At 46.7% G+C, this 25974-nt stretch overlaps 1 protein-coding gene across 4 annotated transcripts in view; it reads right to left on the bottom strand.

The window, feature by feature from the left end:
• The window catches only part of LOC142563788 (uncharacterized), a 702312-nt gene that overhangs the window by 566200 nt on the left and 110138 nt on the right, over nucleotides 1-25974 (bottom strand). For all 4 annotated transcript variants that reach the window (XM_075674427.1, XM_075674407.1, XM_075674415.1 and 1 more), the window contains exon 2: nucleotides 23051-23194. In XM_075674427.1, coding sequence (XP_075530542.1) covers nucleotides 23051-23119 — 69 coding nt within the window. In that variant the 5' untranslated portion in view covers nucleotides 23120-23194. The remainder of the gene's footprint in view (nucleotides 1-23050; nucleotides 23195-25974) is intronic.

Below are 25974 nucleotides of genomic sequence, written 5' to 3'. Positions count from 1 at the left end.
TCTCTAGTAGGAGAGGACCACACGAATGGTATGACACACTGCACTATCCCTTTTAGTCAAGGAGCACACATTTGTGTACACAAATTCTTTTTGCCAGTTGTGTCCAGTGATGGCAAGGAAAGAAATCTACGGGCATTGAGCTGCGGGTAAATTGAACTGCTCACGCAGTCGGACTCCCTTTCACTCCTGCGTGTAGAGTATTGCAACACCCGATTACTTTCCTGAAGGTAGTACCATGTTTGACATGATGTCGGACGTTATGCGCGTTGACTCACTGTATATAATAAATCAAAAATTACATTGTAATGACGTGTACTCATTGTAATATACACATGTGATCGTTCTAGCACCTTGAATTTAGTCCAACAGAGTCTGCAGCGCCTTAGAATAAAATTGCAACTGTGGCATATTTACGATTCGTGACGGAACCATGCGGATCATACGTCTACCTAACGATGCACAATGCACCACTGAATCCGTCTTACGCGCAAAACAACTCTACACCTAATATTTGTTTTACGAAAAGCTCGACGACACGCATCCCGAGAAACAGGCTTAAACTTGTAGTGCCGGCCCAGCGAAGGTGCAGATGCTCTCGAACAATACGACAGCGCGCGTGCGTGTGCGTGGTGCTCGTGGGAGTGGCAGTGGTGCTCGTCCCTGTGAGTCGCCACCCAGGCGGCACATCAGGTTGGGCCAACGTTGGAAACATATTGGCACTTCTTGGCCCAATGCCGGCCTAAGATTAACAGCGTGGTTCCAATATTGGCAGTGCCATTCTGATTCCTGGCCCAATGATGGCCTAAGGTTAACAGCGTGGCGCGAATATTGGCTGTGCCATTCTGATAGAGATCCAACGTTGGCCCACATTACACAGTCAGTAAACAATATTGGCTGTGCCATTCTGATAGAGATCCAATGTTGGCCCACGTTACACAGTCAGTAAACAATATTGGCACTGCCGTTCAACAAGGCGGGAAATATTGGACCGACTTTCGTATGGATTTGCCAATATGGGTTACTAGTTGGCTTTCTTTGGAGGACATTGGCCCGCAATAAGCCAATTTTCGCCTTGTCAGCTTTTAGTGCTCTACGACTTGCTGAGATTGAACAACGTGTTTTGAAAACTAACGCACTGATCACAGGCACACTGCGCAGGAACCAGAAATATGTTCACCATGTCAACTCCATGCATGGTATACCGCCATTTTTGCACACTTCTCCTTTGCCGAAATGCGTCCCCTAAAGAGAAAAGCCAGTGTACCACGTAGCAAGCAGGGGAAGTCGCATAAATTTACCCGCTGCTTTACTGATCGTGAATAAGAACATGAGCTTTCCATAAAAAGCAACGGTATTGCGAATTTGCCTGCGCATTGTATATTTTGCATGTACGCTCAGCGGCTTTGGTGGGTCAGGATTCTGAGGAGAATCGAGAATTACAGTGCCTCAGAGCTGATGGAACCGTTTTATATTGCGTCGAGATGGAGCGCATATGTATTAGTGAAACTTTTGCTTGTTTGTTTAGCATGTATGGCACGTTGCAGCGACATAATCATCATGCTCCTATTCTAATATATTTGTTTGTTCGTGCATGTGCAGTAAGCTCCTTGTATGAATGCCCCTGCCAGAAAAAAAATTAATTGCACGTTTTGGCATGTGCGTGTCAACAACCTCTTGTCTTTGCCTTTAGTAGGCACGGCGCATTCCGGATTTTTTTTTCGGCCTAGCTTTCCGTCCTTCAGCCCCCACTCGCCTCTCCCCACGCACCCACGTGAGCCTGGTCAATGCTATCAGTCAAGCGTTCAGACAGCCATAAGCTGCTGTGTCGAATTGGGTGCTCTAGGAAGCATGGGGGAAAGCGGCGGGGTCACTATTGTCCTCCTTGTCGCCCTCCGTCGCTGCCACCCCAAAACGCGGTCGGGCTAGGTCCAGCGGGGGAAAGTGGCGTTACGCCATATTCTTCGTTCACCCTTTCCTTTCACTCTTTCCTTCTATGCGTCGCTAGCACGCCGACTGGGTGCCACACCGCCTGAGTGCTTGCCGTCTTGTCCGTTCTTGCCAGCGCACTCCTCTCGTGAAAAATACTCACTTGCAGTCGTCATTCCTACTGAGAAGCCTACATCTTGAAATACGCAGCAATGTGGCCACGAATTTTTGTGAGTGTTAGAATTAATATAGGCGAAACAACAATTACAAAAAAGTCGGCGCTCGTGGCCACCGTCTTCGATGTGGGATGAACTCGGATACACAGAAGCATGGATCTTACAATGGTGAGTGCATTTTTCTTGCGCATGTTATAAGTTTTATAAGGAGCAATATCACCCAAGCAATATCACGAGGTATATATATTACTGAAACAGGCCTGGCTATTGCAGAGTGCCTGTAATTACATAGCTCTTTTTATTTGCAGCCTTTGAATAGTGCCCCGAGTAGAACCACGTGTAAATCTCTGTGAATTTTACCCAAATTCCAGGACTATGATTTTATCAAGCCACGCGCTCGGCCTGATCCTGCTAGTGATACCGAGGAACCACGCTTCTTCTCACTGTTATAGGTCAAGCATCATTTCCAGCCGACAGTATTTCTTTCTTTTAGTATAATAAATGCCTCTTTTACTAGTGTTTCCTGACGGAACTTCTCGGTTTCCACATTCAAAATTTCGCACGAAGACCGAATTTTGTCTACACAGTCTGAAACTATGCTTTTTGTGCTGTAGCAGGTATTGCTGCAATTTTTTATATATAAAGTGCTACGCTGACTAGGTGTGGGCTGTAAACAAGGCGGACGGATCCTGCGCATTTTATATCTGTTCTAAATATTACGTTACACCTTGTACAAGATATGCCATATATGTCGAAATATTAAGAAGTGTTACCTGACAAATCTCTTGCAAGAAAGTTTCTTGATTCACCCCTTCGAACTCTCTGCTCAGACTTATAATATTGTTGCAGTATGGCGATTTTTCAAATGAAAACGCTGCCACATACATTTGTCATACCATCATCTCTGATAATGTGTCTTTTTATTTTACAGTACAAGCATTTCCTCCAAGTAAAGGTGAAGTCGCTTTGGGATATGGTAGCAATATCAACGAAACCACCGCGTTATCGTGGTCCTCGGGGGCTTGATCAGCCCGCCGTCATCCAAGCACTGTCCAACCTGCCTACCGACGTCAGCTCCCTGCCCTGAAACCCCTGGCCAGCCCACCATCCTCGGCATCTTGCCCAATTCCTATCCTGAGGGCCGCGCCTGTAAATAAACTGTTTGAAGATAACCGAGCGTCACCCATCTAGGTCTACGGAAAATGCCTGTTTGTGAAAATTTATTCGCAAATAAACTGTCATAAACGTCAATTTCAGTATTCTTTTATTATTATTTGCAAGCATGTATGACTTCTGCTTCTTGACATCTTTTTGTCGAGCTTTCCTAGCTACTATTGAGGAAGACGGTAAGGGGGACAATTGCTACAAAAAATGCCGCTAGCAAAAGGTTTGCGGTAAGAATGTGTGCGTGCTCTAAAGCCAGCATGTCATGCAAAGGGCATTGGCTCAAAGCTGGCATTAATAATGGCAACGATATGGCTCCACACTGGTGCTACGCTGGCAGCACGATGGCTACTGCATTGGCATAACATTGGTCCAATCTTGGCTTTAACGCTGGTCCTACGATGGCTGCTGCATTGGCATAACATTGGTCCAATCTTGGCTTTAACGCTGGTCCTACGCTGGCAGCACAATGGCTGCTGCATTGGCATAACATTGGTCCAATCTTGGCTTTAACGCTGGGCCAACATTGGATTGGGTTGCACTTTGCCAATATGCCAACATTGGTCCAACATTGGTACCAATTTCTGCCAGCATTGGGCCAAGGTTGGACCAATGCTGGTGTGCTGCTTGGGCAGCGAGGCGGCGCGCCACGTGCCCGATGCGCGAAAGAACGTGCGACCCACCACGTGGCTATGGAGGGGTGCTCGCCAAAGATGAATCGTCGGCGACCGTGGAACGGCGCATGATCGCATATAGAAATGGGGAAACAAAAGCCAACCCGAAAAGAAAAAACCACCCAAACTTGTTATCGCCTAGTGACAAACGATTCGCGATTCATCACCAGTTCCTCGTTTGCTTGCTTTTTTTTTTGGCTTGATAAATCGTGCGATCGCCCGAAACTCCTCCCCTTCGTCCCACTCAATCTGCTAAGATCCGTGCCGCCATCCACTGCGGCCACGAGCGGCGTGCGGGCTTGTGTATCGGCGCCTTACTCGCGCCCAGCCCTTGAAAAAGACCGGCACTCAAATACGCGCACGCGCGCGCGCGAGCACCCGCGCGCCAGGCAGCAGGCTCACGGAGGCATACTTTGGCGCCCGTATAGCTTGAGCAACTCAGGACGCCAGCACCCGCCATGGAGCGAAGATGAATTGGGCCGCGCCTCGGTTCCTGTTTCTGTCTGGTCTTCACATGGCACTTTAAACGTCACTGTCCTCTCTCAACGTTTCGTTTATAAAGAGTAAACCGCAATTAGCTACAGGAGGAGGGCGCGAAGACACAATGGGGGAGATGGGGGATATTCGCGACAGGCGGCTTCCTCCGCAAGGGCGAAATGCAGAACAAGACGACCCGATATATAACACGCCGTCCGGCGACAACTTCAAGTGCCGTGAGCGCTCGTACCTGCTAGTAGGGTTGCCTTCAACAACAGTGCGTCGGCCACATCGTGCCGAAAGGACGTCCTGGCGCGCTCCAGATGGATCATTCTCCGTTTCTAGGTTAAGACACAGTTACACGCCAGCTGCACTTGTTGCAGCGAGAGGCTCACTGGCGCCACTGTCTACTTCGCAAGAGCTCGTGCGCAGCAGGGGACCGCGAGGAGTAAGACAATGTCTGGATGCCTACGAGGTGCACATCGTTGTATAATAGGGTTTTCTGCGAAGAAGTCGCGGAATAGGCAATAAATATGAGCCACGTAGGGTTTTATGCTACACCTCGACTATAGTATTGCTGTGCTACACAGCTCTGTCGTCCGATACGGCAACGGGTAGATCCCGAGAGAAGCTCTTGTGTACTAAGAAAGGGATCAATGACAGCTTGGTGGACTGCATATTGTGGAACACGATGATGAATTATTCAAGAAAAATCTTAAAGAAATGAGTGCTGTTCCTCGTAACACAGCTGCTGGCCATGACCCAGGTATATAAATATCATATAAATACCGTCGCCTATGAATGTTTCTTCCATGGAAGGAGCCACACTATTTTCCCGATCGAAAAAGCAAATTTGAATGAGAAAGAAATTGATTTTGTGGAATTTGAGAGTCGGTGACGACAAACACAGCTTAGTGCTGTATCAACCATATCTTCATATCAACGGTACAAATCGAAGCCAACAACTCTTTCGTGTCCACTCCGCCCCCGCGGCTCATGGTGTCGCCCGCAGTGGGACTATGCTACCATGAAAAGTGCCGGCAGTGGCGAGCGAATGATTCGCCTGTCTTTCGCTTTGACGCGTTTCCGAAACTCGTGATTACGGAACCTCCGTAATAAACGCGCTGGAAGACAGCGATTATTGTTGAGGATTGTTGGGCGAGTTGGTATTTCATTTTAAACTAGTAGAGCGCAACAAGGAAAGGAAGAAACAGCCGACCCGCGTAAAAAAAAAAAAGAAAAAAAAGGAGTTTTCTTTCTTTTGGCCGGCTCGGCTGACACATGATGCCACGCTATCTCTGGCTCGCCTACTCTCTGCACACGCGGCAGATTGGAGTGTCTTTAGCTTGTCCGGTATTCCAGCAAACAAGGGCGGTTTGGGCGGATTACAGGTGAGCGGCGGCGTAAACGTGAGTGACCTGCACGGTGCACCCACCTGGTGGTGCAGAGCTGAAATATACGAACACAGAGCTATTGCACTATTACTGCAGTTACCGAGTGCGTTCTACTTCGCTGCTGGAGTAAAATTTTGCCAGTAACACGATCACGCAGCTGCCGAAAATTTTTTATACCAGCAGTGAAGTAGAACACACTTTCTTACTGCAATATTATCTGTGTGTTTTTTTGTTGAGTTCTGCGCCACTGGGTGGATGGCACCACTTCAGCCGCCACTCAGATTTACACCTCCACCTATCCGGTGAAATTCCCAGGCTCTTTACGTTTACGGGAATACGGGACACGCCAAAACTCTATTAGACAGCTTTAGTGTGTCCGGTGTTCCGATAAACTCAAGCAGATTGGGAGGAATAGCGGGCGAGCGATGGCGCAAACGTGAGTGGCCTGCACATTGCAGCCACCTCGTCGCGCAGAGCTCAGCTAGACAAACACAGAGCTATTACTGCTGTTAACAGGTGTATTCTACTTCGCTGATCTTGCAAATTTTCCGCGGCGGCGTAATCGTGAACAAGATTACGCCGCCGCAGACGTCTTACGTTTGAGCCCCTGCTCACACGCTATTCCGCCAGATCTGCCTAAAGCCCCAACCAACGCCGTGTATGGAGGGGCTTTAGATCTGCCACCGTTTAGCGGAACACCGGACGCGCTGAAACTCTCTCTTGTCTGTAAAACAGGGTGCACGGGTTGCGTATGCGCTCAGCCGCGCTAGAAAAGGAGGCGCACGCCAACGTTCTGCCCACTCCCTTCTTCCCCCCTCCGCGCCTTGCCCGCGCTTGGTCGCGTTACCGCCAGGGAGCTCCCCTTTCCCCTTGCTCGTAGAGTTACTGTATGTGCTACCGCAGGTAGCAGAGTTGCGCGTCTGTTTTATCACGCCGCTAGCGCCTCTATTGGCAGAACGTCATCACGTGGTAGCCAAGCAACCGTGCATTGCGGAGAAGCAGATGTTAGGGCCAATTTTTGTATTTCCCGACGCCACCGCTGCAGCGAACTGGATTGACACAAGTTATCGCCAGTCAAATTCAAATCCAATCCGGCCGATCTTGCCGTTCGCTGTTCACGTGCGTGCTAGCTGCGTAGCAACAACGCAACGTGCGCAGCGCATCTCACGTTTGTTTCGTCGGCCTGCCTCGTTACACCTACTGCAGTAATTGTTTTTCTTCCTTTGTAAAACTATTGTGAAGGGTGTTCAGGTAAAGACACCTGAACAAATAAATTTTCAGTCAACTGCCTATTGCGTCAAGTGTGTATGAGATGAAATTGCTTGACTAACAGCTACGTGCTTTTTTGGGCTGTGCTAAAAAATTCACAGCTGGAATATTAAAAGCTACTGCAAGTCTGGATTTTTTAAAAAATAATGGAAGCACGTAGAGTTATACAGGAGATTTAGCTGGAATTACCAGTTTTCTGCATGTGATGCACCACACTGCTTTCACAGAAGTGTCGTAAAAAAGCCAGCTCACATTTTCATGACTATGCACTGCTTGGGTTGTTTCTGAATATGAAAGAGGTTACTACTAAGTAAATATATTTAATCTACTACAGCTTATGTGAAGCAGGATGCAAGAGGAATGAATGTCGTCATTTAACATACGGTAAGGGCCTAACTGTGTTCTGAATTATTCCCTATAATGTAGCTATGTCAATCCTGTGAGAAAAACTTTCGCTACACTCCCACAGAAGGCTACTTTTGGGATCCCTGCAGTGAAAAGGCACATAATGAAATCACACTTGCAGGTGTAGCTGATATCCATTGCTTGCTGGTAGGTGGATATGTTCCTACACAAGATCTAATGGGGTACCAGAGTCGAAATATCAATGGTTGGTCATTGATTGACCTGTAATATTTTAGACTGGCTACAAGTTGAGAGCTATGGCACATAAGCAAGTATGGGTCTGATTATATTTAGTACAGTTCCCTTTGTGAAAGAGCACCACTTGATAAAGCTCACTACATCAAAATATTTGCACGCACATACACTAGTGTTTTTTTTTTTCTGAAATTCGCATTGTGATTTTATTGCCAAAAGAAGAGGCAGTTGCGGCTCGGTGCTTTTTGTTACTGTTTACATGCTAAAAGAGCACTGCACTGCTCTTAGTAGCGTATTTATCTCTGTTGAAAAAAAGCCCGAGTGCCAAGCAGTATTCAAGCGAATGAAAGTTATTAACGTATCTGATTGTTCACCTCAATTACTAACGTTTGTCCAGTTTTTAATACGCTATGTTATTTCGAACCTTATACTACTTTGTGAAGTAGCTTTTTCGCACAAAACCTTTTGCAGCATTTCCGGAATCTATAAAATAACATCACCATATTCCCTAAGTTTATTCGGTGCGATCTAATCGTTACCGTCGCGGTTCACGAATGCTGCATCTGATCGGCGTATATAGAATGCACAATCTATCCTAGATACGCGAGTGCCCATACGTTATTAAGGCGGAGAAAGTGCACAGGGGAATGCAAGTCCAAAAAAACAACTAATATACGCGCTGCATCTTACGCCGCGCGCTAAAAAAGGGCAGCGCCTTTTTCTTCACAATCTAATCCAGTCAGCTGTTTCGATGCGCTTTGTTTGCGATTAGGCGGAAAAGCGGTGCACAGCGATGCAAAAGCGCCCACGGTCGATCGACGATACGCTAGGCATGTCGCCTGCAAGAACGGAGTGCGGCTTCGCCGCATAGACTTGGTTGCTTCTCAGGCAAGATGGCGGACCTACGCGCAACTCTGCTACCTACGGTAGCATATACAGTAACTCTACTTGCTCGCACGGGAAGACACGCGCCTAGGCATCCTCCTGTTGTCACTGCTCCTGCCACCCCAGCTATCTCTCCCTTCCCCCTTGTGCAGCGCGGTTGAGGTGTTCTCTACTGAGCGACAGTAGTAGAGAGTTTTAGTTTAGAGTACGCAACTATAGCGTACGCTGTACGCTATAATATAGTGTACGCTAAGCAGCGCACGTTTTCTTCAATTTTAGTTGGCCGGCGATATTTTCGGATCTTAGAGGCAATATGCCGTCGTTACGGCTATTTCGCGCCTGTAGCGATAGGCGGCGCTGACATCTCGAACGTTTCTTTCGTTAGGCTTCGTCTCGTTCGAAACGAGAAGCGATCTCGAAAACACCACGAGGTTATCCATAATACTCTTTCGTCGAAGCGGCCTGAGACTAAGCGAAAGCCCGTTACACAGTCATTTGCTACGAACGAAGTGCATTTTACAAAATCAACGCCAAATTCAATTGGAAGCGGGCCGCCGGGACCGCCGCCATGTTTTCCGCAAACTTCGCAAACCACGCAAAAACGCTAACGCTAACACTTTTGCGTTGCGCACGCCCGCTATACCCACTATTTCGTTTAGCGTTCAGCGCATGCGCAGTGACGACCCGCTATTTTTTAGCGTACGCAATGGTATAGCGTACGCTATACTAAATGTCTAGTTACCACGCTGCACTTAGCCCCACCTTTCACACCCCATTCAAGAATCTCTCTCAAGCCACCATCTTTTCCGGCTCATCTTCGCAAGCCTACACTCCCAACCAAAGCATATAGTGCGCGGGGCGCCATAGAACTTCTCGCACTTGGACTCTATACGAAAGATGATGCTCCTCCGTTCCGGCGGTCGTTTTTGGTTGTGCGGCGCGTGATTTGAGAAGTGTGTTCGCAATCAGCCGCTTGTAATTGAACCATTTGACCATCTCCGTCGGCGGAAGTTTCCATTTATTAGCTCGGTATTCCTTCGCAGCAGCAGTGAAATTTCGTTAAATTGAAATCTTGTATCAATACGCTTCGTTATATTGAGGCGTAGACACACACACACACACACACGCACACACACACACACACACACACACACACACACACACACACACACACACACACACACACACACACACACACACACACACACACACACACACACATATACATACAGACACACACACACACACACACACACACACACACACACACACACATATATATATATATATATATATATATGTATATATATATATATATATATATATATATATATATATATATATGACCGAAATAAAAAGGCAAACCGAGAGGCTCATTTTCTTAAAATCCCGACCATGTATATATACATGGTCGGGATTTTAAGAAAATGAGCCTCTAGCCAACAGGCAACATAAACCCAAGTGCAGGGTAGCAAACTGGAAACTTCCATCTGGTTAACCTCCCAACCTTTCCTCACTCTCTCTCTCTCTCTCATTCAACACTAAATCCCTAAATAGATCCAACACTAAACCGTGCCTCAGTATTCGCCTTGCAGTATCGTATCGTTGGCGTTCGAAAAAGAGCTATAAATATTCTTTGTACACGTGGCCGCAAGGGTACTGCAGACTAGCAACGCGGGCAAAAGCGGTCGCATGCAGCGTGGTACAGCATATACACCGCATGGTCTTAAGGAAGCACACACTTGCGAGAGTAAGCATGCGTAAGAATACGGCCTCGCACATTTATTTTCGTGCAATTAGCAATCGTTACCGTTATACTACTCACGGGAAGCAGGCTCGTGTCTTTGACTCTGCCTTCTTGCTTGTTAACGAGCCGAGCGTTCTCCTTGCTCCTGAACACAGGACGACGCCAACCAACCATCTATTCGACTCTGTGGCGACACTTTATTGTGTATGAGGTCGCGGACTTGTTTTTCTCATCTGATGTAAGTGGTAAATCCGCCAAGGGGAGCTTCACTGACAACTGACGTTTAGGAGATATAAGCAGCGCAACGGACGTCTAAACATTGTGGAGGATGCCTTTGTTCTCTACCCCATAATGTGGCGTTCTGTGCCGCCACTGCAGTGGTACGTGTGTATATGAACATCCTTAATGTCTTAGCATCATACACTATCCTGTTGTGGCTTGAAGTGATCTCTCACAGTCTGCACCCGTGGCACGGCGCTTTCCACGCGTTTCTGTAACAGCTTGTATACTATACACGTGGAATTCTCGCCAGTGCGTCATTCGCCAGTGCATCAAGATCTGCAGTTTCTTTTGTGGCATTTGTTTTTACATCATTTCCTTTTGAGAACGCGTTTTCTTCGTTCCCGTTTCCTGCCCTCTTATTTCTATGAAGCGGTAACCCCACGAAGGCGCCGTAACTGCAGGTTGCACGCTTGCGGCAACTGAAGGACTTCTTACTTCCTTAAAAAGGCCCTTAAGTTCAGGAATTCAAAATGCGAAAGTATAGGTACGCAGGAAAGACGTTTAGAAACAACGAATGTCCCGAGCCTTATTTTGATCCAGAGCACTGATACAAGTCCACGCTTGTGTTGAAGGTGTATAATGAAACATGCAAGGTCGGGTGGTTGCGTACAGTCATTCTCATGAATATCATTTCACATGCACACGACTCCACTTAGCGTCTTAGGTGGAAATTCAAAAGCTTATCTCGCAACACGATGAACAGCTAGGAAACATTTTTTTTTGTATAGAGAAGCCACGCAGACCAACCACATGCTCTATTCCACCGTTCGTAACATGGGGATACTCAGTTCTCACCAAGGGCCGCATTATCGACCAACCTTTACCGGAAGCCTGAGTGTGTTCGAGAATTATGCAACACGAAAGTAACGCTTACAAAAGGTACGCCATTCGTTTCTTCGCATTCGCTTCCTCTGCTTTGGCAAGCTATGCCCACTGAAACTGATATCCCCGGAAGTGATCGATCGAGAATACGGGCTGCGCAAAGCGTTTGAGCTCTCTGGTAAGGCACGTGCAACGGTCTATGTAAAGCACGCTAAATACAAAGGAGAAAAGTACGCTAAGCTTCGCACGTTAGGAAATCAACCGTATAAAAAAAAAAAGACAGCACGGCCACGCACCTAACAGCGAAGGTGTGAGAAAGTATGCAAGAAGCGCCAGCCAACCGCCCTCGAAAAACAGCTCGGCTTTGGTGCCCGATTCTGAGCCCGCCTCATACCTCCCGTCTCGCCTGCTTTCTTTAGAATCCCAGCATCACGCACATGACTTGGCCGAAACGCTGATAAACTTCATTTGCCTTTGTTTTCGATTAACTCCCGCTTTGCTAACAAAAACAATACCGAACCCAGCTTGGATGCCTTCGCGCGCACTTTCTGCCAAGTGTACGGAGAGAAATGGGAAGTCAGAACGGAGTGAAGGCGGGGCCTAGCGACCCAAAGGTCGGCGCTCGGAGGGCCTTCTCTCTGCGGCAGCGCAGCTGATTAACGACGAGGCCAGGGCCGCTAAACAGCGTGCGCGTCGTTCTAGCGCCTCCGAGAGGGGCTGGCGCAGGCCTCAGCATCGCCTTTTAATTATCTCTTACGCCCACGTAACCTTTTGTGTACTTCGTGCCAGTGTTGTTTTCTCTATTTTATTATTATTATTCATTACTTTCGCCGAGGCTACGGCTGCCCTAATGCAGCGCGAGTGTTAACTCACGCTTTAATTGCACCTCGGCCCTTGGTGGCGGTTTCTTTACCCACCTCTCCTCCACCTAGCGAGCAGACTTTCTATTTAAAGACGCAAGCGTTACGTCACTGACGCGGATCACAAATGATGCCACGGAAAGAAAAAATGGCTCTTTTTTTTTCACTCTCGCAAGAGTCTCGGGGTCTGTGGGAATGGCCGAAAGCAGGGGCACGGCCCAAAGAGAGCGCACTGAGGCACACACGCGCTCGAAATGTCCGGCAAAAAATAGAATGAAAAAAAAAAAGAAAAGGTGTTCTTGGTCGCGCCTCTTCCCTCTGCGAACGTGATGCAAGCACACAGTGTCGCTGACCCATGTCTGCCACGAGGGGTCACGAGGTACAGCCCACGATGTATGACACATAGTACTCTCATGTCTTACAACGTATACAGCACGCTTAGCGTCGCCATGTAGTGGTTACGTGTTTGTGCAAGTACGCCCACAAAGTACGAGAATTAGTCCTGGCGGCATACGCGCAGTAAAAGGAGAGAAAAAAAAAATGGCGTGTTGAATAAGTTTAGCTTAGATCAAAAAGCGTCGTGGTCATTTAGCTGTAGTACGATCAAATGATCACTTTAGCTGGCGGCTAGAAGTTACTGCACATATACGTTTGTAAAGAAACGTATGCATGCGTACAATGATATACATGCCTTAGCTAGAGTCGGCCGTAATGCCGTGCGTTTATCCAGAAAGCCCCCCTGGTCCACAGCACATGATGACAACACTAATGCTTTCGTGAAATCTTGTATACTCTTTCCAAGCACGTAACCAGAGGGGGGGGGGGCGGCATACCTCCGCCCCCCTCCCCCCTGTCCCGCCCACGCCACCACTCCTTGCACACATTCCTAAAGCGCCGCCAAATCAATCTTGAGACTCGACAGCTATTCGGCGGTCAACATTTTGTTGCCTTTTTCACTCCTTTTGGAGGGCGGTAGTGATCGGCATCTCCTGGGGTGTGAAGGCCAGTTTTCTCATCGATTCGTTGCCCACGCGATTAACTCGAGATGCGTTCAGTTGTCAATTTCTATTGGTGCATGTCGAGGCATCTTTCCTTTGTGCCTCTCTCACTTTGTCACCATCTATTCAACGATCACGCTCATCGCTGTTGCTTCGCTAGTTCAACCTTCTTTGCTTAGACTGATTGAGGGACCAGGAAAGGGATTCGATTCGTAGTCAGCGAGTCTGTATGCTCGTGGAACAGGTTGCGGTTGGAAAATATGCCAGTAGCATTTAACTTTTCCTTTTGCTTCATTATTTACTCGAATGACGGCTCGCCGCGATGCTGGTAGATCATCGGAATCATATACCCGCGATATGGGCTAGATAAGGTGGAAAATAAAATCATGCGAAGCAGCGTCCATCATAAAACCCTGCAATAACCGTTAAACCCGTAAGCAATATGACTATCACCCGTTAGCTCGTCTGGTTTTTCCCTAATTGTATAGCACCTTTCGTGCAAAATTGGAAACTAGAAGCAAGAGTCGCAAGGAGTTGAAAAATTAGGTGGTCTATTAAAGGAGAGAGCAAGGGCAAAAGCCAAACGGGAAGGAAAAGCGAAAATTAACAAATTTAACCATTGTTTGTGAAAATATTTATGGATCAACATATTTTTATTTAATAAGTAAGTAGAGAAAATGCCGCCGGAAGTGGAGAACAATTCCGTGTGCTTTGAATGACGCTTCTACAGTTATCAGTCGAGTTGCCTGACGTAGCCACTTCTCTGCTGTGCTTATGTAGGTGTTTTTCTAACTTTCCGCGTGGGCGCAGTGCGTCTAGAACAGCAGTGTTCTGCGCTCTACGTGGTTGTACATCCCAAATAACAATAACTAACTCAATAAATAAATAACTCAACTTCCCAAATAACAATAGGAGTTGGTTTTGGCGCTTAACTTGGTAAAGCCGTAAACGAGGGATCCAAAAGAACTGTGATTGTTCCGCAAATATACATTTCTCTAGAATTCTTGCCGATCTAATTCAAAAAACGCTACTAGAAATCTTTATTTTAAACTTTCGCTTGTTTACTTGTTCTTGGCAGTGTTATGCATGCGCTTCTTTCCTGCGCGAGTCCATTTGATGTGGTTCCTTGTTTTCCAAGTAAAGGAGAGGTGTATCTCATACACCTTATTTAATTCCTCTTTTGCCGCTGTACGCGGTTTTATGGCGAATGGTGGTCATTATTCACATTTTGTACTAAAGGTACTCCACTCCCCCTCATTTGCCTAGAAAAGTTACCTTGGGCTGACCCCCCCCCCCTCGGGTGTCAGCCCAAGGACATATACAGTCTACGCAATGGGTATGTAGAGTCAACCTCAAAAGTTTACGGGATGCAGGATCTGCCAAGAACCTGAATTCTCGCGAAGCGCGGTCACACAGCTTGGAATTAAATGTTCCAGCATGTAGTAAGTAGCCTTCGCCAGCTACGCAGTGATTCATTAAATACGGAGTGTCATACCTTAACAGTGCAGGAATTCACATTTGAAGGGGAAACCGCATCCCGTAAAGTTTTGCTGTTGACTGTACAACAATGAAGTGACTTCACATGGTTAAGTATAGCGATGCAGAGAAAAGACGTGTAGCTAGCGTTTGTACATGGAGCCGAAGAACCAGTGCGCAAGCCTACGGGTTATCACTCATAACTACCGCACTTACCCTGGCAATTTTTGCAGTCTGCTGACAAATGCTTCGTCTTAATGTGACTAACGAGAAAAACCAGGACAGTTTTTGTTAAGTTTTGCGTCAGAAGCAAGCCTTTTAGCTTAATATCTCCCACACAAAGCCCATAAAGAGCACAAACGCGATGTTTATGGTCATATTTGGCAAGAAAGCGCTTCTTGAGAGTCGACAAAAAAAACAAAAAAAAAAAACACCACGGCGACGCGGACCCTCATTTGCAAGAAAAGTCGCGTTACGTGAATGTCGCCACGTAGGTGTGATGCTTCTGTGATACTTGCAGTGATCCAAGAATTTACGTAAAAAAAAGGATCATTGAAGAGCGCCCCCCCTCCCCCCCCCCCCCCTTAGAGGAAGAAAGAAAATCCTGGGTACGTGCCCAGCTCGCGATACGCTGCTGCAGTCGGCTCACATCACAGCGACTCACGCCACCCTGCACCCCTTTTGTTTGTCCTGGAGGAGAACGCTTCGCCATGCGTCACAGAAACATTACGACGTTATTCCACGTGTGTGTTCGCTCTCCTGACTCAAGATGACGTCCGAAGCTACAGCCTTTGCATAGCGAAAAGACCTGGTGACGGTGGATTTGAAATTCAAATACAATATCGTTACGTAGGTAACATGCATGTAATACTTCCTTTTAGACATCTTCGTGCAAAGAGAAAACACGTGTGACAGGCTTCCTGTAACATGAAATTTCGGTGTATGTCTTCTCTCCTTCCAGCTTTGCTTAAGTAAACTTGAAAAAGAGGGTACCAGCGAAACACAAAGGACGCGCACACAAGGAAAAGGTGTTAGATACGGACGGACACTGGACTTTCAACTGTACTTTATTGAAATTTACATTGCCGCACATAACCTCCAACGCATGCGCATCTTCCACTCCTCCCAAGACATGTGCACAGATAACACCTCGAAGATACATTACCATGTGAAAAACAGACGACGCATGCGCAACTTCTACTCCTCCCAAGACCTGTCCATGAATGTCGGTGTTTTATTAATCATACTTACCTACTCGATAGGTAAGCACGTTCCTTGTTTGTTAAGCACAAAGTCGTATCACTGACACAATTTTCTTTCTCATTTCCAATGTGAAAGGCTTCTAAGATTTCGCGTTCGTATCTGGTCTTGCCCTTCCCTAAGAGGGTCACACCACCGAACAATGGTGCACTTTTTTTGCACTTATTGCAGCCGCGGTAATGAACCGCCAAATTGCTTGCCTGGTCCCAGTTTAAGGATAGGTTATGTTCTTGCAAGCGCTTGTTAGCACACCTACCTGTCTGGCCTATATAGACTTTACCGCAAGCCAACGGAATGCGGTAAACAACCCCAGTGTTGCACTTGATGAAGGGTGTCACATGTTTAACTTTACAGGCCCCGCTCTTGTTCCCCTCGTTTTCAATCCTCCCGCACAAGCTAGCCAATTTGCAAGGTGCAGAAAACACAACGCTTACACCTTGCCTTCCCGCCACCTTCTTTATGCTGTGGGAGATCTTATGAATGTATGGTATTACTTCGAGTTGCTTTTTTCGCTCTGGTGTCGGTGACTTCTGGCTTGCTAGACCCTTTACTTTGCGCAAACTGGCTTCAGCAACAGCCTTAATGACTGAGAGAGGGAAACCTGCTGCAAGCAACCTCTCAACCTGCTGTTTCAGGCTATGCGCCATGCGGTGGCAGCAGCTCTTCTGCACCGCGTCCAGAAGGCGTCCAACCGCTACACCCCTCTTTACTAGCTTAGACTGATTGGAATCATACAGCATTAGTGCTTTTTTTAGTCCGGGGTGATAACATCGAGCAGACATGGTCATTGTCATGAAAGGTTAGTTGTAAGTCGAGGAATCTAATTCCTTTGTCATCTGGCAGTTCGTAGGTGAAATTTAAACCCCGAGAGCATTCCTTTAAACGAGATAAAATACCCTGTGCTATACTATCTACTATGTCCCCTGGTGAAAGCCTTAAAAAGATCAAAAAATCGTCAACGTATCTAAAGACACGGACCACATGGCTCAAGGATGTTACAATGAGGTTGTCAATTTTTGCCAAGAAAATACTGCATAGCACTGGGGCAACGCTAGACCGAATACAAATCCCTTTCCTTTCCAAAAATACGCGACCCTTAAACTCGACCAGCGTAGATTCTAAATAACAGGACAGCAATTCAAAAAAACGCTCCAATGCTCATGCCTACTAGGTTTTGAAAACGAACCTCCCCATTAAATTCAATCGCTTCACGCACCGCCACAAACAATTCATCGTGGGGAATTGAGTAATAAAGGTCCTCTATGTCTAAGGAAAAGGCTGTGGTTGCTCCAGGTAGGCCGTCATTTAACACTTCTACTAAGTTCGCTGAACTTCGGAGGGCGAACGGATCCGCTGGTTTCAAGGTGTTCAAATGACGCTGAAGGAAGCTGCTCACTGTTTTTTGCCATGACCCACTTTCTGTCACAATAGCTCTGAGTGGACATTCTACCTTGTGGGTCTTCGCCGTGAAGAAGACTTGAAGCCGGTCATTACTACACTTGCCCACTGCCTTAGCCAACCTTCCTTGGTTGCACTTCTCTAGCAATCTCACGGCGTTCTTCTTCGCTTGGGCAGGTTTCATCGAAGCAGGCTTAAAGTGTTTTTCCACCACCTGTGTTTCGCTGGTACCCCCTTTTTCAATTTCATCATGCACCAACTGGTCCAAGAGCTTGCGCTAATGCACCTCATTTGCATAAGTATTTGCGTGGTTCAGAATACACGTCGCACAATGGTAAGAAGAAAAACAATATGAAGAGACAGTCCTTGAAATTTTGAGTGGCACGTAAATATACCAACGCATTCTTTATATACTCCTCATTTGCAGTTACGAACACGTCACTGTAGGTTTGAGACAGACTGGACCTTAAAGAGCGACGTTTTACTGTGACAGCAGTTAAACGCTCGGAACTCGGTATTATTTGTCCGTCCGATTGTCCGTCCATCGTTTCCGGTGTACACCAATGACTGCAGCCGTCATGTAGTAGCCGTCGCCGGTCAGACTACATTCTCATCCCTCGTTTCCCCGTCGCCATAGGTCGAATAAAAAGAACACTTTGGTCACCACTGTTACTACATCGCTCACACTGCAGACGATCCAAGCGTGATCAAACCCGCTCATATATAGCGCCGCATATTGAGCCACAAAGTAGTGCTAGTCAGCTGATTTCTGTTCTTCGGAATATCAAACAGTAAATTACGAAATAATATTTGTATACGGTGAAGCACGGTTGTAGAGAACTAGTTCGTGTGCTAAAAATAATTCGATATATTCGGTAATTTGATATATCAGGACCCGGGTATTAGACTTCATGACGCGTTTGTTATAAACAATATAACATATCTGCGCGACAGTGCTGAAACACCCCATCGCGACGTGGTTGTCGCCGCAGCACGTTAAGTAAACGCATTACCCGAGTGGGACCTAAAGCTACACAGGGTGTCCCAAGTAACACTTCAGCCGAACCTTAACAATATGCAAGTGCAACATAGCTGGACAGAACAAAGGTAACGTTGTTTGCTGTCTCTTGGAGATACTCAGACTATTTTTTTCATTGTGCCTAATTACATAATTGGTCTTAATTAGTTGATAAACTTCTCTAACATTATAATTAGATTAAAATTGTCAATGAGAAAATTGTGGAGCAAGATGAAAAATTCCCGATACATCTTTCTGTTGCTCAATACGTGCTACATAAAAGTGTTTGTCCAAGTATGAAAGACGCCCACGAATACACGCAAGTTGCCGCGCGACTGGCCGTGCAAGGCGCTTTGCGTGTATTCGCGGGCTTCTTTCACGCTGTATAGAGAATATTTCACGCTGTATATATAGTAGTACATGACCGGGGTAGTTGGAGGAGTATGGGAGAGGCCTTTGCCCTGCAGTGGGCGTAACCATGATGATGATGATGATGATATATTGTAGTGGATAATATGCATGCAACGCTGTAGGCAGTGCCGTCGCTTCGACAAGAGACCCGAGCTCGTTCTGCTGATGACAAGAGCTAGGACTGTTCATATGAGCCCCTTGCCATCCGTTGCACGAGCTTTCACCGCCGGCGTTACGCCTAGCGCAACGTACGGCGGCGCCATGATGGCGGGCAGGACGGCCATAATGTAATAAATCCCCATTTTATTTGGTGGAGGTGCGGGGTATCGGGGCAAAGCATCAAATGCAAGACGCGTTTGTGTTATTTAGATGACGTGGTAGTTTTCTCCCCTGATTTTACCACTCACCTCACTCGTCTACGCGAAGTTCTTACTTTACTTGCCACCACCAGCCTTCAAATTATAACCTGAAAAATTGCCACTTCGTAGCCCGCCAGATGATCATACTTCACCACGTGCTTTTCAAAGACTGCGTCCTTCCCGACCCTGACAAGCATCGTGCTGTTGCAGAATTTCCGCGGCTGATTACAGTGAAAGAGTTCCGAAGGTTTGTCGGTCTCTTCTCTTATATTCGTCGCTTTGTGCGCAATTTTGCCTGCATCATCGCACTCCTGACGAAGCTCCTGGCTGGCTCTGGTGACCTTCGCGAATGGACGCCGGCATGTGACCAAGCCTTCGCCACTTTGTATCGTATTCTTACCTCCCCGCCCATTCTACGTCACTACGACCCGAGTGCTCCGACTGAAGTTCATAAGGGCGCCAGCGCCGTTGGTCTTGGAGCCGTCCTTGCACAGAGCAAGCCTGGCTTCCCGGAATATGCGGTTGCGTACGCGAGCCGTGCCCTCACAAAGGCAAAAACCAATTATTCTGTCACAAAGAAAGAGTTCTTGGCTATGGTTTGGGTTTTATGCGAATTTCGCCCTTACTTGTATGGTCACCCTTTTGATGTCGTGACAGACCACCACGCGCTGTGCCGGCTTGCGCCACTAGCTGAAAGACCTGTCGGGGCGTCTTGGACGTTGGACTCTTCGACTCCAAGAATCTGACATTCGCGTTATCTATCGCTCCGGGCGTCAACATTCTGACGCAGATGCGCTCTCCCGATCACCCTTGGTGACAGATGGCTGTCAACCGTTTTTTCACGTATAATACGTGAGGGCTCCATGACAAGTCCCTGTCGATTATGACACCTAGAAACTTGTACGGTCGGACCCGTCGTATTATTTGGCCATTTATCATTACGCTGTAGTTTTCCATGGGTTTGCGCGTAAATGACACTAGTGCGCATTTCTCGGAGGAAATTTCCAGGCCTCGATTACGGAGGTAGATAGCGGTTTGTGTGGCGGCTCTCTGAATTCTCGTTCGCAACTGTAGGCGTGTTACTGCAGACGTCCATATACAGATGTACATTGATAGCCTGACTGTGGTTGGCACGTGCTCAAGGAGAGCAATTAGTGTCAGATTAAATAACACAGGGCTAAGCACACCGCCCTGCGGGACGCCGTGGCAGCTATAATGTAGACAAGTATGGCCTTCCTCGGTGCTTACAAAAAAGGATCGAATGGAGAGATAGCTCTGTATCCATTGAAACATCCGACCACCCACTCCTACCTCTGCGAGAGCAGAGAGGATGGCTTCATGCGTAACGTTGTCATACGCCCCTTTAACGTCGAGGAGTAAAGAAGCGCAGAGACGCTTACGGCATTTCTCATGCTGAATGTAGGTGACCAGGTCGACGACGCTATCGATCGATGATCGACCACGTCGGAAGCCCGCCATGGCATCTGGGTAGGTGTTGTGGTACTCCAAGTACCCCTCCAGGAGTCCTAGGACCATCCTCTCCATTACTTTGCCCACACAGCTCGCCAAAGCGATCGGCCGATATGATGAGAGTTCCAACGGCGACTTGCCAGGCTTCAGCAGTGGAACAAGGCGACTTGTCTTCCAGGTTGTTGGTAGCGTGCCATCTCTCCAAGATTCATTGTGCACCTCAAGGACAACTCCTCTCGCTCGCTCCCCCAGGTGACACAGAGCTCAGTAGGAAATTCCGTCAGGTCCTGGCGCTGATGTGCGGCTACACAAAGCTAATGTTGCCTTAAGTTCGTGGATTGAGAATGGTAAATCCATCCAGGGTAGTGGAAAATTTGCATGAAGCGATGCATGCACTGTCATTGCTTCGGCGCGAGACCCTTGCAATGCGACCCCTTGAACGAGCTTCAATACATGCCCATTTTAAAACACACACACACACACACACACACACACACACACACACACACACACACACACACACACACACACACACACACACACACACACACACACACACACACAGATATATATATATATATATATATATATAAAAAGACCAACACACAATGATACTAAGGAAAACACAGGGGAAATTACTTCTATAGTCACTAATTGAATTAAAGAAGTGATAAATTAAGGGAGATAGAAGTGGATGAAAAAAACAATTTCTTATGGTATGATTAATAAATATCGGGCCCTGCGGTTAACCCCCTTTCTGCTCGTTTATTGCATGACGAGGGTATCGAATCCAGCAACATTGATGCCTCCAGGTAGCACGTGTGGGTTTACTGACCAGTTTCCTTCATCCAAAAAGATAACGTACTCGTGACACCTGCAGCAGAAAGAATGTTCCACATCCGCCACCAAGATTTGTGAGTGGTGGCGCTGTCTAACACTCCCAGGGTTAGTTCTAGTAGTAACACATAAATACCTCAGAAAGTGGATGGGATGACGGCGCCGCGGTAGCTCAACTGTTAGAGCATCGCACGCGTAATGCGAAGACGTGCGATTGTTCCGCACCTACGGCAAGTTGTTTCTTCAGTCACTTTCATTTCCATTAATTTATCATTTCTTTAATTCAGCTAGTAACTAAAAGTAATTTCCGTGATCATTTCCTTGGTGACATTGTTAGTTGGCTTCTATGATATGATTAACAAAAATCGGGCCCCTCGCTTAGCCCCGTTCTTCTCGTCTCTCTCTCTCTCTCTCTCTCTCTCTCTCTATATATATATATATATATATATATATATATATATATATATATATATATATATATATATATATATATATATATATATATATATGGTAGGCCGTTCAGTTGGTTTTAACGAGGTTATATCGCATGAATGTCCCTCAATATGTTCTTACGTGTTAGATTTCTAGAGCATAATTCGCTTTACCTGGGTTCGTTATAATTGGGTCTGACTATACATATAGTCGCCTCGCAGGTATTTCTAAAGCACATGGTATTCAAGTTTAATTTTTTCGACACATTAGGCGCTACATAGGAACTTACGGAAAACACGCCGAGGGTAGGCAATTAAGTGCTTGCACGATTAAAACAAAGGCATGCCCAGCATTGTCCCTAGGATTCGAAGTCATGTCCTTGCAGCAGTGTGTAAAATTCAGAGCCAGACGCGCTAACAGATGCGCTATCGCGCAACATTCCCGCTTGATAATCCCCCCCCCCCATTGCACCCCCCCCCCCCACACACACTATGATAGTTTTGGCGTTCATGCGTGTACTTGGTAGGCCGCGACAGGCACTATACTTTAGTGGACGCGGACGACATTGTTTGAGCGGCAAAGAAGAAGTTAAAAAAATGGCGGTGTCATCTGTGAGAACCTGCTACTGTCGCAGCAAATGAGATCAGGCGCACAGGAATTGCTCAAATCTGCAGATAATTTTTAAAAATAAATGCTAGTCGTTGAAATGCTTTCACAGGACATTTAAGATCAAGAAATGCTAATTGAATGTTAATTTATACATAGCAATCAAACTCAAATTAAGGAATAAACATTCAGCGTTTTGAAGAAGAAAAATTTTCGCGACAACTCTGTTATTGTGGTTAATCGCTGCGACGAACCTTAGCACCAAGTTACCGGTAATCAAACTTGTCGACGTCGTTCAAGGATGAATTGCTGTTCACAACAATTTGATAATTGAATGAATTTGAAACGACGATAACAAGAACCTTCATAAAAAAAAAGAATTTCAGAGAACGAAAAAAAGTGGAAAACACACGTTGATCCGCGTGATATGATTTCAGGTTAGCTCATCAACCCAATGACATCGTCCTGCGATGAAACCGTAGAAGGCGCGCGAAGCAGCTTTGACTCACCTTCGTCCGATCGAAGATGAGTCTTATTGAAGCGGCAAGTTTGCCAAAGAAGCTGGCGACTGCTCCCATGTGTTGCTTTTTGCTAACAGGTTGCTGCAGAACGGACAGTACAGGCACTGGAAGTCAACGGCCTTCCTTCTGCACCTGGCAAAAACAGAAAAAGAAAAGAAATAACAATGGCACCCACAACATCTCAGCGTATTTTTTTGCTTTTGAAGTGACCAATATCTATAACTGGATTTAAAAGTAGTCATTCTGAAAAGTGGCTGGTTTGGAAAGACGTAACCCGGAAGTCCGGCTTTCGCTGATGCTACTTCAATGCGACTACGAACACTAAGCAATAACAGGCGAACGCCGCCCGAGTAAAGCAGTGGTTAACGCGCTGCCCATGTGGAATATTGCATCTTCGTAGTATACGGCCTCACGACGACCATTAAAAAGGCGATAGGCGCCCTGACAAGTGCGGGTACGCTGAAGTACGAGCGCCTGGCCCGGAAGATATAGAAGCTGACCCGCAGCGTTCTGAAGCCCTCACTAACGATACTTCGATAACTGCTGCTGCTTCCAGGAGCTGTGCCAAAGAAGCTGATATATTATTATGCTTACTAACAGAATCCATTTCAGACTGTGTTAGAATGTTAGGGTTTTGTAAGAACGTGTCATGCAAATGCGGCCACAGAGCAATCCCGTAAGGAGGGATCACAAGGAACGCCCCCGTCAGCGTTCAATAGGACACAGCTGAGCAACCCCTATGCCGATTTTAACAGTACCCTGATGCTAAATGTTCAATGGGAAAATTATTTGGTGTACCTTCATGTATGGTTAGGACGCTCTATCAAGTAATCGCTCTATCAAAGAATGCTTGGTGTTACCTTTTAAATTGGTCGCGGTTTGTGCGGGTGCAGGTGTGCCAAATTTTTGTTCGCGCATATGTCCAATTCGATGGGCGCACTGTTTATTAACAGGCTAACTACGACTTAAGTAAGATATTAATTCATACTACGACGCGCTTGCTGCCCGAATAAAAAGGAAAGAACTGAGAACCGCATAAGCTTCTGTGTGAAAAGCGTATACAGCAAAACGCGTACAATATCTACTCTTTACGACCACTTCGAAGCTATCTGGTACAGCGATGTGAAGCATAAACATTTATGCAAGCCTCTGAGAAGAATTGACGAAATCAGTTGCAGGCTGTGTATGGCCTCCACAAGGATGGCAAACTGTGCTAGAGGGAGCGGGGGAGGAAGGAACTTATCCCAGTTGTCTACGCTACGTAGGCATGCATAGGGGTAGTAAGTAGACGAAATGGGAAGAAGGAATAGAGGATTCAAGTGCATTGAAAACGGTATGGTGCGTCGGTACTACAGACTCGTGCATTCAAGCCCCTTCCTTTTATTTGTTGCAGAGCGCTAGTGTGGCTTTCAGACGTCATGGGAGGCTCGGCCACGCTTACATGACCTTGGCTTAACCAGGTCGTCCATTCGGCTTAGAACACTCCGGAGGGCCCCATGTCGTACACGTCGAAGCAGGAACATTGGCATCGGAACTCGGGCGTCCGCAGATGAGGCAACTTCGCCGTCCTTTCGTGCAGCAGCTGAATATGTCGCACAAGAAGGACCTAGCAAATATGCTGTGTTCTACGATCCTAAGGGAGCCCTTCAAAGCCTGCTAGTGTGCCTCCGAAGAATTACCAGCGACTATTGTCCGAAATTGGGGAAAATCTACAACCGCGCTGCGAGAGGGAGCTTTATCATCAGAAAAAAGGGGGCTGAGGAAGGTCAACCTGGATCAGTGTGTTCCAGCGAGTTATGCCGCGTCGAGGCAAGGAGAACAAAAGAAAAAGGAGGAAATGACCGTGATCGCGATTAGGATGGAAAAGTTGATGCTTATGAATCGGAAGTTGGCTCTGTCATAAAATTGACAGTAGCTTTACTTCATAGCCTGATGAGTAGAAGAATACTTCGGTCAAGGATTAGAGGGAAAAAGCAGAATGAAGATGCAAAAATAAAATAACATACATAGTAAAAAAAAAACGTATTTTAGTAAATGTGGCCGGCTGTCTGCGTGCGTTAAAAATGCAGTCACCGCAAATTTTCTCGCGAGTACAGTGGAACACACTGCGCGCGTGATAGACCATCTTCGCTGCGGTGCAGTGGTGACAGTCCGCACGGCCATTCAAATGTAGATAGTATCAAGTAAACACCAGCAGCGTGGCAGCGACGCTGACCATGAGATTTGTGTGCGACAGCAGATGCATAAGAGTACATGAGGCATTACGCTCAAGCAGAATGGCTGGTGCGCGATGCCACTGGTTCTGAATGCGGCTTTGAGCGTAACATATCATGAGAAGCCAACAAAGACACCAAGGTCAACATAGAGGAAATTGCTTGTACTTGCTAATTGAATTAAAGAAAAGATAAACGAATGGCAATGAAAGTAGATGAAAAAAAACTTGCTGCAGGTGGGGAACGATCCCACGTCTTCGCATTTGGCGCGCGATGCTCTAACCAAATGAGCTACCGCGGGTGCGGTAGCTCAATGCGGTGCTCTCGTTAGAGCATCGCTCGCGTAATGCGAAGACGTTGGATCGTTCCCCACCTGCGGCAAGTAGTTTCTTTCGTCCATTTTCATTGCCATTAATTGATCATTTCTTTAATTCTATGTTAGAATGGATAGTTGGCGCCAGATCATGCTTAACCAACACGCCCCTGTGTGTGTGTGTTTCTTCTTTGTCCTCCGTCGTTTTAGCGCCTTCGCTTCAGTTAATTCTATCAGTAAGTACAAATAATTTCCCCTATGTTGTCCTTGGCGTCCTTGTATATTGGCTTCTCGTAATATGATTAATAAAAATCGGGCCCCTCAGTTAGCCCCCTTTCTTCTCGTTCTTTCAGCGTAACAGTCAGTCTCAGCGTTCCTCTCAGCCA

The sequence above is a fragment of the Dermacentor variabilis genome, chromosome 1 (assembly GCF_050947875.1).
Source record: "Dermacentor variabilis isolate Ectoservices chromosome 1, ASM5094787v1, whole genome shotgun sequence".
Taxonomy (NCBI): domain Eukaryota; kingdom Metazoa; phylum Arthropoda; class Arachnida; order Ixodida; family Ixodidae; genus Dermacentor; species Dermacentor variabilis.
Note: the sequence above shows the minus strand (reverse complement) of the source record. Positions and strands in the feature narration are given on the sequence as shown.